The 13,721-nt window shown below is 41.8% G+C and overlaps 1 protein-coding gene across 1 annotated transcript in view; it reads right to left on the reverse strand.

Moving 5' to 3' along the window:
* FGF9 (fibroblast growth factor 9) overlaps positions 1 to 1,714 on the reverse strand; it is a 33,617-nt gene extending 31,903 nt beyond the window's left edge. Inside the window, exon 1 of the mRNA XM_059144312.1 lies at positions 591 to 1,714. Within this exon, the coding sequence (XP_059000295.1) occupies positions 591 to 867 (277 nt within the window). The 5' untranslated portion in view covers positions 868 to 1,714. The remainder of the gene's footprint in view (positions 1 to 590) is intronic.
* Positions 1,715 to 13,721: the final 12,007 nt, after the last annotated feature.

Raw genomic sequence — 13,721 nt, forward strand, 5'->3', positions numbered from 1 at the left:
TTAACAATACGCTTAATTTACAATTCAGGCTGTATACTTATTAGAAGAAAAAGAGAAGGAGCAAAAACTTCATTTGGGCGCAGGATGATAACCACTGCCTTCAACAAAATGCATTTTCAAGTTCTCAGTAGTTAATGATTAAAGCTTTAAACTAGTGGAATCAGTCCATTCAAAAGAAACTTCCTAAACCCGATCTTCCCGAGTATCTGATGCAAAAGAACTAGAGACTTTTGTTATATTTATAAATCATGCCCTCTTTTCAAAAAAGTCGCGGGGGGGCGGGGGGGCTTCAATGTAGACTTGCATCAGTGCCAGGGGCAGATCTGCAATTACCGAGGCTTTTTCTTTTTTCTTTCTTTTTTTTTTTATCTTTTTTCTTTCCTTTTTTTCTTTTTTCCTTTCTTTCTTTTTTTCTTTTCTTTTCTTCTTTTTTTCTTTCCTTTCCTTTTCTTTTTTTTTTTTTAAGCTGGCAAGACAGAGACAGAGGGACAGGTTCCCTTCCCGCATCCCCCGCCCGGCCACCACCTTCTTGGTAGTTATAACCCGAACATGTCATCGCAAGGACACTAAAGGGTTAATGGTATACCTACCAAATCGGCTGTGGTCTTTCCTGGTTCCCTGGATAGTACCATTGGGGAAGATTTCTAAGTGAAATCCAGTCCTGCAGTATAGCTGCCTCCGCCTGAGAATCCCCTTTAAATGATCCAAGTCCGTGACTGCAGGTCCCCTGGGAAGCCCCCCTGCTTCGGACTGACCCAGGTGGTCACTTAACAAAACCGGACTGTCCACCGGCAACACCGGCACATTCCCAAACGGTACCGCGTCCTGCACACCGAAATAGTTCCCAACTTCACCTAAGGGAGCCATCAGAGGACTCGGCTTTTGGAGCACAGGAATAAACAATAATGACGGTATCAACCCAGAAGATATTAGGCGAGGTATATCCAACTCCCCTCCCTTACTGCAGTTGCAGAGAGAGAAAAAAAAAAAGGGTTCTTTTCTTCAATCCATTAAATGCATAAATAAAAGTAATCTGCTGTTTCACTGGCACAGGTTCAAGGTCAAACCACTGATAGTCTAAGAAACCACCACTTTATACTCACACACTGACATATTGATAAACATATCTATGTATCTCTATAGATAGATCCCCAGCTCTTAGCAGGCAGGAAGGTCTTCATCCCATCCGACCGTAATAAGGAAAAAAAATCCGTAGTTTCTCCATTTGGTTTGAGATCAGAATGACCATAGCAACTTAAATGCCTAGGCGTTATTATAGGGATTTTTAAGATGCACGGGCTACGTCAGAATTTACGGATACCGACTCCAGGAAGGCATGCGCTGTTTTTACTCTAACCGACTCTGCAGACATCAGCACGAATCCTTCAAGGGGAAAAAAAAAAAAAAAAAAAATCTCACGTTGGCGGCGGCGACAAAATCTCCCCTTCTGGTCCCCCCTCCAAAAATAATAATTATTTTTAAAAAAACAAAAAGAAGAAAAAACTTTAGGCGTCCAAAGCTAGTATCCAGAATTCTCCAGAGGCTCGGCAGATGTCCATTGGCTTAGAACGAGTGGCGAGCGGCGAGCGAGGAGAGCCAGGACCGGGAGCTCGCGTGCCGCCCTGGCTGCCGCGAACAGGTGTTGCCGCGCCGGCTCGCGGAGCGTTGTAGCCGGGCGGAGCGCTCCTCCTGCGCAGCCCCCGCCGGCGCGCAGAGTGGCGCAGGCAGCGGCATTGGGTTGGGTTTAAGGTAGCGCCGCGGCCTCCCGGGCTCCCCGCGGTCCTAGCGCCCGCCCACACCAACCGCGCCGCTCTGCCGCAGGCCCGGCGCAGCGTGCCAGAGCACGAGACTTCTGGGGGACAGCCGCGATACACTTGCTTTACAAAGAAAGATGCATGGAGATAGGCAGGAGGCAGAAGCCCTGAGTGTCCCGCGGAACTGAATCTGGTAACCTAAAATCTTGCTCGATACATTGATGGAGGTTCAGACTACAATTGGGAAACTAGTTTTCACAAGGACTCTAATTTGAAGTGCATTATAAAATAAAACTTAGTTGAAAGAGTTGGAGGGAAGTGGGCTTGATTCAGTGAGCTTGAATGGATATGGCAGTTTCTCTTTCATTCTTCTGCCAGACACACACAGAAGCGCAAACTCTACTGCAGGTAAGCCGGATGGATGTGAACCAGCGTGTGTGCGTGTGTGTCGTGTGTGTGTGTGTGTGTGTGTGTGTATCTGCATCTCTCTCTCTCTCTTTCTCTGCATCTCTCTCTCTCTCTCACACACACACACACACACACACACACACACACACACACACTCACCCGCGCACGCACGCACGCAAACCCAGAGGCAGATGTGGCCACCGTTTTGTTCCGGGCTTCCTGATGGCATCCGTTGGGGCTATGCTTAGGTCCAGCCCCGCCGCCTGGGTCCCGGCCGCCGCGGTCCATCGGCAGGGGGGGCGCCAGAGAACCGCCACCGTCCCCGAGTTCGACTAGCGCGCGCATCTTTGGAGAGTCGGGGTGGAGAAGAGTGCGCCAGTGGGCTCTCTTTCCCCCAACCACGCTAATTAGGGAGAGCTGTGCCACTCCTCGCTGTTTCAGCCTGTTTCGCTGTTGGGAAAGCGAAAGAGGAGTTCCAGTGTCTCCCCCACCATGGTCTGAAGCCCGCGGCAGAGCGGGAGAGTGGGCGCGGGGCGGGGGGGCGGGGGCGTCCTGGGGCCCGCAGCCACTCCTTCCTGCTCTGCCTCGCGGGGCCGCAAGTGGAAGCCTGCGCTCCAAAGACCAGGCTCGGCTTTCTCCTCGCGGCCGGCTGCCTTCGCGCCCAGCCACAGGCCGGGACAAAGAAATCCGTCACCCCGGGCCTCCAGGCGCCCCACCGGGCCAGGCCGGCGCGAGAGCCGGGAGGCTGTGCGCTCTGTGTCCGGGACAGCCCGCAGGCGCTAGGATCCCCTGAGCGGCACCCTCATCGCCCCGGGTCCCCAACACCCAGGCGCTCACACATTAGCCCCGCAGCCCGCCCGCGGGCCCCTCTCTTCCTGGCTCCTCTTTGTTCACATTGTCTTAGAAATAGCCCGACTCTCGGGTCAAAATGGTGAAAGTTGCCGAGACTTGAGCACATCTCCAGACTGCAGGACATGGCGAGTGGGAAGCAAAGTGGAAGCAGAGACAGGACCCTTGTGGTGGGAAAGGGAACCAGCCTTTTGGGGGAGTGGGAGAGGGAGAGCCCCAGTAGTCAGCTAAAGGATGGAGGTGTAGAACAGGGGTTGGCCCCACAAGGGACGATAGGGTTTCGCCCGAAGACGAAAGGGAGTCATGAATTTGCAGATATCTCGGGCGCAGGACATGCCAGCGACCTGGAGCGACGACCTTCCCCTGCCCCCGGGGCGGAAGGCGTGCTTGGACCCCAGCAAAGAGGAAGGAGAGGGGCGAGGTGGTCCTCCCTTCTTGCCATTCCCACACCCCTTTGCCGCAGTCCCAGGTCATTGGGTGTCCGCGGGCTGACTCCGTGCGTCGTGCTTACGTGTTTATGAAGCACCAGAGCCCTACCCTGTGGTATTTACAGCAGTCACATCGACGGTGGGCTTTAACGTTAACTGCTGAGTGGCAGATACAAGAAGCCCGGGAGGAAGTGTCACTTCTCATAAACCACCCGAGTAGCTGGCATTAATCACGGAGGCAGCCAGTAGCGCTGGGTTAAGCATGAGTGTCCCTGGACCACTCGGTACAGAGTGCCGGGTGGATTACTTTTTTATAAAACCTGATAACGAGAAACAGGCGGACCGGGAGGGATGGAGAGAGGGAGACGCTAGATAAGGGAAGACACGAGCAGCACGTGGACATTTCCACTGAAGACAGGACCGGGACAATTTCCACCAGCTGTCTCCAACCACATTCTTTCGGTCTGAATTTAGATTGTGAGCCAATGAGCAAAGACCATTTCCGCTTCCGAATCCCGCAGCCTCGTGACTGTCACTTTAAAAAGGATGCAGCAGTGGGAGAGCGGGTTAAGTAGCTGATACCGCACTTTCCCAGTTAGAAGCAGCCTGCCTACTCAAGCATCTCTTTTTTACTGCAGTGAATTTAATCCACATTTCATCCGCATCCCTAACTACCTGCAGGAAGCTTTTGCTGCTTCCTTGCCCCCTGAACTTGCCCCGCAGGTTTCTCCCTTCTTTTGTATGGTCCTGTTTTCCTATTGCAGAAATGCAAACAATGTCCCTCCTTTCATTGATCACATCCCGTTTTCTCCAGAACTCTCTCCACTGGCTCTGTCTGGCTGATTTCCTCAAGATTCCCTTCCAGATCTGCCATGATCGTGAGCTCCTATGTCCACGCCTGTATGTATGTTTTACAAATCTTCTCCAATTAATACATAGATGTTAAGCTCCAGGAGGAATGAGGCCTTGCTCTCTAGACACGTGGTGTAATTGGCTTAATAGCACCTGCCTTGGAAGATTATTGTTAGGAATAAAAGGAAAAATGCACATAAAACAGGCAGCACACAATAGCCACTTTAGACATAGTAGCTATTATTACTCTGATCCTACCATAGTTCCCCCTAGAATTCTGCCCATGAGATATTCAGCAAACACTGATACTCATTTCAATCCCGATGCTCCCTCAGTCTCTCTCCTTAAAATATTTTAATCCCTCTGGTTTTCTCCTCTTCCAATTTGTCATCTGTCTTTTCTGCTGATAATTTAGTGCTTAGACCCAAATAGGCATCATTACGAGATGAATGAAGAGAGAGATGAAAAGGAATGAGATCTAGAATAGGGGTCAGCACATCCAGAACCAGCTTCTCCAACCCTCCCATCACCACAGTCTGCTCCCTGTGATTACCGATACCCCTTCACGGGCCCCGGGTGAGTGGCTGTAAATATGGGTTCATGATACATGTATGTAAAAATGGCCGGTAAGCTATGAAGTACCTACAAATTTAAGGTGACCACTGGACAAAAGTGCTCTGTCCACTTCTACTGCTTTGTTCATTAATATGTGTCTCCTCCTTTGATTACTTTGGACCCCCCAAATGCACATCACCGAGGAATACTTTCACTCCTTTCCTACAACTATAAAGGTCTAACTGGGCCTCCACCCTTCTATCTCCATTTCCCTCATTCTCCTCACCCCACTCTACAGCCCTTTGGTTTGGGAACTGTGGTGAGTGTGGAGTGAAGAGGAGTGTTTGGGAAGGTTGGAGTCGGTTCCTAGTCTGATCCCATGCACTACATCTAAGCTTCAATGCTTAAGAATTCTGGTAAGAGGACAGAACTATTGTAGTCAATATTTATTGACTCCTTTGCTATGTTCCAGACAATCTACTAAGTGCTTTTGTGCCTTATCTTTTTAATTTTCAAAACTGCCTTATGAAATTGGTACTATTATTATCCCATTTTACACATGAGAAAACTGACTTATAAAGATTAAATAAGGGGCACCTGGGTGGCTCAGTTGAAGTGTCCAACTCTTAATTTCAGCTCCTGTCATGATCTCAGGGTCATGAGACTAAAGCCCGAGTCCGGTTCCATGCTGAGAGTGGAGGCTGCTTGAAATTCTCTCTTTCCCTCTCCCTCTGTCCTTTCTCACCACACTCACACTTTACTCACTCTCTCTTTCTTCCTCCCTCTCTAAAAAAGCATATATATATATATATATATTAAATAGCATGCTTTTGGCTACAGTGTCAATAAATGATGGAATCAGGTTCACATACTTCAGACCCCCATTATGCACACTGCCTTCTATTATAAAAGACATATACTTTTAAATTTTTATAAATGGCATGTTTCCATAAAAGAAACATATAGAAATAAATAGCTTATATACATATATGAACAACCTGGTAAAAGACATAATGAAAGACTAAAGACCTTAGTTACAATAGGGGTGAGGGAAAGAAAAATAAATTCCTAGGAATATAATTAACAAAAATGTGCAAGATCTAGATGAAGAAATACATTTAAAGTTCTTTAGGGACACAAAAGTAGACTTGAACAAACAAAGGCATACAGTGCTCTTAGATTTTTTTTAAAAACCTCAATTTCCTAAATATGTAATCATTCCTAAATTAATCTGAATACTTAACCCTGATGCTAAAGTTAATATAAAAAAACTAAAGCTAAGTTGACAGATAAGTGTTTGAAATTGACAAGAAAAATTGGAAAGTAACTAGCCACATAATATTTTTAAATATTTTTAAGCTATAATACTCAAAGAAGTGTTTTCATGTGTATTATTCAAATTAGCATATGAATAAGGAGATAAAGCAATAACAAGACCAGAAATCACAGAAAGAGACCTAAATTCGTAGTATAATTTAATACATGATAAGCAATCATGGGCGGGAGGGGCAGGGGCAGGGAGTGAACTACTAAGTGAATGGTTTTGCAACAACTGAATAGACAACTGGGAAAAAATTAAGTGGTATCTATTCCTCATACTTTACATGAGGATAAAACCTAAATGGATCAAATATTTCAATATTTTTAAAAAATAACAAGTACTAAAAGAAACAAGGAAGAATTCCTTTATAATCTCAGTTGTGAAGTTCTTACTAATTGTATCACAGAACCCAAATGCCTAAAAGAGAATAATGACAAATTCTACCACATACTAAACAAAACACTTGTTTAACTGCATGGAGGGAAAACACAAATTCAGAAGATAAATGACAAAAGGGAAAAAGTGTGCATCTCGTATCAAGATAAATAACTCATTTCCATAATATATAAAGAGCTCATATAAATCAATAAGAAAAATATGACTTCTGTTTTCCAGTGACATGTAAAAACTTGGAAGTCACTCCACACAACAAGAAGAAAGTTAGACAAACTAAGGCTAACAACTATTCTTAGATCCCTCAAAGAATTCAGGTCACAGGACAAGCTGCTGCTGTGAAAACTGAAGAGATAGATAGAGATAGAGAATCACCCCTTACTGGAGCAGAAGCCCACATCTGGAACCAGTATCAGTAGGAACACTAAACTATAGTTCATGAATTTAATTCCTAGGGACTCAGTTTGGACAAGCATGAGAGTTAAAAATTCAGAAAAGGCCTAGTGTTAGAAGGGCCCCTATGCTTTCCTGAATTGTACTTCCAGGAGTTCTACTACATTCTCACAGATCTGAAAAAAATTCCTTCCTGCTTCTTTCAGGGGAAGGGAAAAAATAGCCATTTTAAAATATGTCTGGAGTTCTCTGTTCTCCTTACCAAAACCTGTTCTCAAAGGAAGATATTTTGCCAGCACCTAACCAAACTTGATGAAGGGAAATATCCACCTCCAACCCCCTCCAGACTTCACTGTGGGGAAAAGTAAATACCCAGCTGGGGCTTTCTAAAAGACTGAGACCTAGTCATTGGAGTATAGAACACTTCCTCCACCCCTACATCTTACCAGGACATCCAAAGGGCTCCTGTATAATAAGAGGGATTAGAGCTAAAAGAACTGCAAGACTCAGACCCTATTTTAGAAATCTCTAGGGAAACCCAAAGACAACAGGAAACAAAAACAGGGACACCAAAAGAAATTTTAGCCCCTGACCCAGAGCTACTGCAAACAATAACAACAGCCTAACTCCACACCAGATAAATATAAAATCTCCTCTAAAGGCTTGTCTACCTAAGTAAATTTTACTGGGTACACCAGTACTTACCAGAACTGTGAGAAAATTACAAAAGAAGTAGTATACACATTATGGGAATAAGAGAAGGAGAAGAAAAGAGAGAAAAAAAAAAAAAAAACAGAAGAAATACTTGATAACATTGAAGAATTTTCCAAAATTAATGACAGACTCTAAGCCACAGATCTGGGAAGGTCAGAGAATACCCAGTAGGATAAATACAAAAAAAATCTAAAGTGAATCTCATATTCAATACATATTCCATGTCTGCAAGACAAAGAGAAAATCTTGAAAAAGGCTACAGAGGGGGAGGAAATCTTTCCTGTAGAGGAACAAGGGTAAGAACTACATTGGACTTCTCTTCAGAAACCATGCAAGCAAGAAGAAAGTGGAATAACATATTTAAAGTGCTGGAGGAAAAAAACAAAAATACTAACAAAGAATAAAATAGTTTACAGAAAATACGAATGGTTTTTAAATAATAAATGTGCTCAACTCCATTTGTAATTAAAAAAATGCAAAAAAAAAACTGCAGATATACCATTTTCTACCTATGAATTTGACAAATTTTAAAAAATAATATAAAACACTGTTAGAGTTTGGAGAATTCAGATGCTCTCATACATTACTGTGGAGATGAAACTGACACAGCCTTTAAGAAGGGCACTTTTGGTAATACCTACTTATAAATCACAAATACACAGATCCTTTGATTCAGCCATTTCCCTTCTGGAAATTATTCTTCACTATCTATGTACCCATGTTCAAAATCATGTGTGCAGAAATTCCTTACTGTAGCACTCTTTGTAGAACCAAAAGAGTAGAAACAGCCCATGTATCCATCAAGAACGACTGGCTACATAAATTTTTTTCCCTCATGTTTTTTTTATTTTTATTTATCTTTATTTTATTAACATATAATGAATTATTTGTTTCAAGGGTACAGGTCTGTGACTTATCAGTTTTACACAATTCACAGCTCTCACTATAGCACGTACCTTCTCCCATGTCCATTACACAGCACCCCAATCCTCCCACCATCCTCCATTCTAGCAACCCTCATGGTTTTTGTGAATTTTGTGAATTATTTTGTGAATTTGAATGAATTCACAAAATAGAATCTTAAGCAGCTTGGTAAAGGAGAAAAAGTTAGGAAGCTGTTTGTATACTCCTAAGGACTAATCTTAAAGAATATTGTTAAGCAGAAAAAATACAATCCAGAACAGTTTATATGTTATGGCATCACTCATGTCCTCAAGGGAAAACTTTCGTACTTATAAATGTAAGTAATATCTCTGGAAATACATCAAGAAACAAGGACAGTAGCTTTGAATGTCTTCAAGGAAAGGAATTGTATAGTTAGAGGACAATGAATAGGAGGGAGTATTTTCACTATACACGCTTTCTTACCATTTCGAACCACATGAATATAGTGTTTATTTACAAAAACATAAGCACAGTTTAACTTTTTAAAGGCATTGCCTCTTCTTCTTTGTAAGGAATGGACGTGCAGTGCCTAATGCAAAGCTCTTGAAGGGAACTGCAGAAAATGTGATCAGGAACCACTTTCCTCCACACAATCCAGGTGCATGAATTAACACATCTCTGAAAATGTAATCGAATCAAATCCTTTCCTTCTCTTTCAGCATACTTCTTGTGTTTCCTTAGCAGTGTTCAGCATTTTTCCTGTTCCTTTTACCTTTCTGCCTCTCCATATTTCTCCAGCTTAAAACATGGCTGGTAAAGTCCTGGGACTTTCTTCACTTATAATTGTCCTAATGTTGGATCACATTGCTGATTCAAAAATGCACTACCTTCCATTCCACGTTCATTCTCAGAGCCAGTGAAGCAGCCCAAGTTTCTAATATGACCTCTTCCCTCCTTGTTTGCCTCTCCAGTCCTGTTTCTTTCCACTTTCCTTTTTGTCACTCCAGTATAACCCATTTTAACTTTTTTTCTCTTCCATTTCCCTACTTTTAGAATATAGATGGGGTATAAATAACATAAATAACAAATCCGGTAATATTTATCACTCAGTACATGCAAAGAACTTCATATATACTATTCCATTTGAACCGATTACACTACAGATTGATATTATTACCTCTACTTGTTCAGGTTAAGAAAACTAAGGCTTAGCGGGCTTAAGACACTTGACCAGAGTCACACAGCAAGGGAGCAATGAATGGAGCAGGATTCTAACGCAGACCTTCCAACACAAAAGCTTGGGTTCTCTCCTCCTACTTCTTCCCAGTTTAAGCTTAATTTGCTATCAGACTCCCACTGAGTTATCTGTCTATATTCTCTTCTCCATTTTTTTCTAAATCTGCCTTTATTATCATTAACAAATTTAATTTAAATTTAATAGAACATCTATCTGCTTCATTTCTTATAGTTCAATGTTTTTCAGTGATTCAATGGATATTACCAAGTTACTATTTTTAAATAAGTACCTAAAAACATAGACATGGGAAGAATAGGAAAAAACATAAAAGCATAAATTATAATAAGAAGAATAAAATAATACCAGAGGTGTGACTTACATTTTTAGAAGCCACATTTCAAATGTGCTGAAGAATGAATGAAGAGTAGGCATCTGATTCCTATTATCTATCAGCCAACATAAACTTCCTACTTTTTTTTTAATTTTTTATTTTTTATAAACATATATATTTATTCCCAGGGGTACAGATCTGTGAATCGCCAGGTTTACACACTTCACAGCAAAACTTCCTACTTTTATTAAAGAATTGCCTTTCCAATTCGATCAGAATCTCTTTATGATGGGACAAAACATTTAGAAAATGTTTATTTTTGTACAGCCTATATTCATTTATATCCATGCATGTCTAGATATTGTTGATTATATGCCAGATATTGCATATAGGAAAGTGGAGGGTCCTGCTGATACTATTTTCCACTGGAGAGTGCTTTTTCTTCTTAGATATGAGTGCTTGATCACATGAATCCAATGAGGAATTGAACTGGGTTGGGGCTGGATTGCAGTTTTAGGAAGATTCTATAGTCCTTTGGTTCACCCTGCTCCTTGAGCATAGCCCTCCCCTGCTTCTGATGGAGAGCCTGGTGGGTGTCAGTTTCCTCAGCTCTGGACGATTTCAGACATTTTCAAACCAGTTCTTCAGGTTCATTACCCCGCTACCCCACAAAGTGTCAAAGTCTGGCAAAAGTCTTTTTTTTTTCTTTTTTTTTTTTTTTTTTTTGGCTCTTTTCAGTTTATTGCATGAAGGAGTTACACTAGTCCAAGTTAAAAGCAGACCCCAAATGGTTACATTATACAAGCTGTGAGGTTTTTAAACTTGTGACAAGGGACAGAAGGGAAATTCTACTCATTGCAAGGAAATCCTCACTTAAGCTTCAGTGAGCCAAAAGCACTTAAAACCCATGAACCTTCAGCTGGTCGTCCTTAGCCAGTCCAATCTCCACCAGGAACTGGCATATGTTCTTGCGCTGGTCACCCTGTAGCTGAATTACTTCTCCATATTCTGGATGCTCAATTACAATACCATTGCAGGCAAATTTCTTCTTAAACGCCTTCACTAGTTTCTTTTTATCGTAATCATCAGCGATCCCTTGGACAGTAGTAAGGGTCTTCCTGCCATTTCTCTGTTGAATTCTTATATGGATATAATCCTCAGGTCTGGCAAAAGTCTTAAGGCCAAGAGGAAACAGCCATGTGCAGGCCCTATTCTCCAAAGATTTCTTGTTTTTTTAAGAACATAAGCTCATGGGAGGCTTCATTTGCCCTTTAGAAACTGTCAGCCCCATTCCCCAGCATCCTATGAATCCCAAGAACTCAGCAAATATTTTGTGGTGAAAACCAGCTCTGTGTGTGAAACCCCCCAAGTTTCTAATTTGTCACAGTAGGCACCGTGTTGTTTAGAGTTTTGCTGGTCTCTCTTCCCTTCACAAGGACCATCTACCTGAGCCACATCTGATCCTCAGCCTGTGCCCAAAATCAACAAAGGCCACTAGGGCCACCTGTTCAGCTCACCTGGGAACACTCCTCTCCTCTCTGTAATTTTAGTTCATCCAGTACTCATTTCTTTCATGACTCTCTGGTGCTTACAAAATCTCATTTTTGTAATTTCTTCTGTTCTTCCTAGTGCCTCAACTAACTATATTCTATCCAAAAGTAGAAGGTTCACATTTTATTCTTGAAGATGAGCAGGTGTTTATTGTAAGGATTCTACTTAATATGTCATGGTGTTTGGTAGGTTAGGTAGGTTAGGGTCTTATGCACCCACTACCTCAATTGGTTCAAGACTCTTACCAAGTCTGTGGCCTAGGTAAACTAAGCTACCTGCCTTGGCAGGAAATCTCTGAAGCCATACCACATGGGCACAACCATCCAAGGGAAAAGGGATCTTCTCAGTTCTTCTGAGACCTAGTTTATCTATTGTCTTTCCAAATTAAGGATATAAAAATAAATGGGAGATTTTGACCAGGCAAAAAAGCTTAGTCTTCAACAACTGACTCATCTTCATTAGTCTTCATTTATAAGAATGCTTGAATGCAGACAGATTCAGGGCAAATGTTCATAAATGCGGGTTTATAGCATTTATGAAACAATCACTTCAGACATCATTGTCCACTTGGTTACTTATTGGAGAAAATACAAAATAAAAAATAACATTCCAAAATCCTCTAATGATATATATAGCAGTAAAACTGTACCCTATATGAACCTCCTGGCACATAAATTTCATGAATTATGCTGGTATGTAAACTTACCTCTAGATAACCATGCTTGCTTCTCAATATTGTAGAGCTGGGAGGATATGTTTATCCTTAGTATCTCTCTAGATAGGTTTACCAAGCTGACCTTTCAAAGAAATGGAATGTGCAACGTCTTTAAGTACCTTCTAGATAGCTTTTGCAATTCAACACAGTCCCTTTCACTGTAGCAGAGTAGTTGCTGCTCAGCTGAGCTGGTGTTTGGCATTATGGCCAGCAAATACTTAACTGGTATTGTCTGAAGAAAGTCTCTACAGTCAGAAATTCTCCCCCAGCAATACTGCAATTTTTTTAGAAATCAGAGTGGGGAGGAGAGCAAGTCTTATTCATAAATTGGCCAGACCCGAAAGATACACTGTTAATATCAACTTGTGTATTTTATGCAAGAATAAATAACATGGGTTCAAAGAAAAGTAAAAAATGTAACCACACTCATCATACAACATCACTATAGACAGTGCTGGGGAGGCATTCTTATTTGCAATACACAGGAGCTACTTGAGGGCAAAGGAAGTGAAGCCATGTTTTCATGTCTATAATTTGATCATGTGCACTTAATTTTAATTGGTCAGCCATATTTGTGATTGATCACTTTAATGTGACATTATTGACTTCAGTGTGTTGAACACATGATAAAACAACAAAAGTTTCTTAGTATTTCTAACTATACCCGATATGGGAAGAATATTGTATTCTGAGTTACTCCTTCACATGAAAAGGAGATTCAGGTGACAGGGCTCACTCTTAATCTTTGAACATTTCTTTAATCATAGCTGAATTTTACTTATTTTTATTTATTTATTCATTTTACTTCACATCCTTCCAATTGAGTTGAATGACGATGCAGCACTTTTCTCTGTCAATCTTCAGCATGTATCTGATTGTGTGGATTTCGAATGGGGTGGTTACCAGTAACTAACCCAAAGCCTAAAACTATGGTTTTCCGTAGTTAACTTTTCCTCGGTAAAACTTATTGGAACATGAACTAAATTTGAAAATGTAAATTGAAGTAAAACATGAATAGTCATGCCCTTAAAAGAAAAAAAAGACATGCTTCATTTTCTCAATTTTTAGAAAAACAGCGACACTATATGATACAAGATCGAACCAGATATTGAGTCTTCGCACATATACTTTCCCACAGAACAAGGTGAAAGGGGTGCTCTCCCATCCATATTTCCCTTTCTCCAAATAGAGAAGATGGTGTGAAATAAGCAGACAAGACAGCATGGCAAACTTTAATGTAGAGTGTATTTTTAGGAAGCTCTGCCACCTGGCAGACAAGCTCTTAATTAAGCGACTCCTAGAACAGTTTCCGCATCTGTACAATGGGGAAGCTAA

Source organism: Mustela lutreola, chromosome 13 (genome assembly GCF_030435805.1).
Source record: "Mustela lutreola isolate mMusLut2 chromosome 13, mMusLut2.pri, whole genome shotgun sequence".
Lineage (NCBI taxonomy): Eukaryota > Metazoa > Chordata > Mammalia > Carnivora > Mustelidae > Mustela > Mustela lutreola.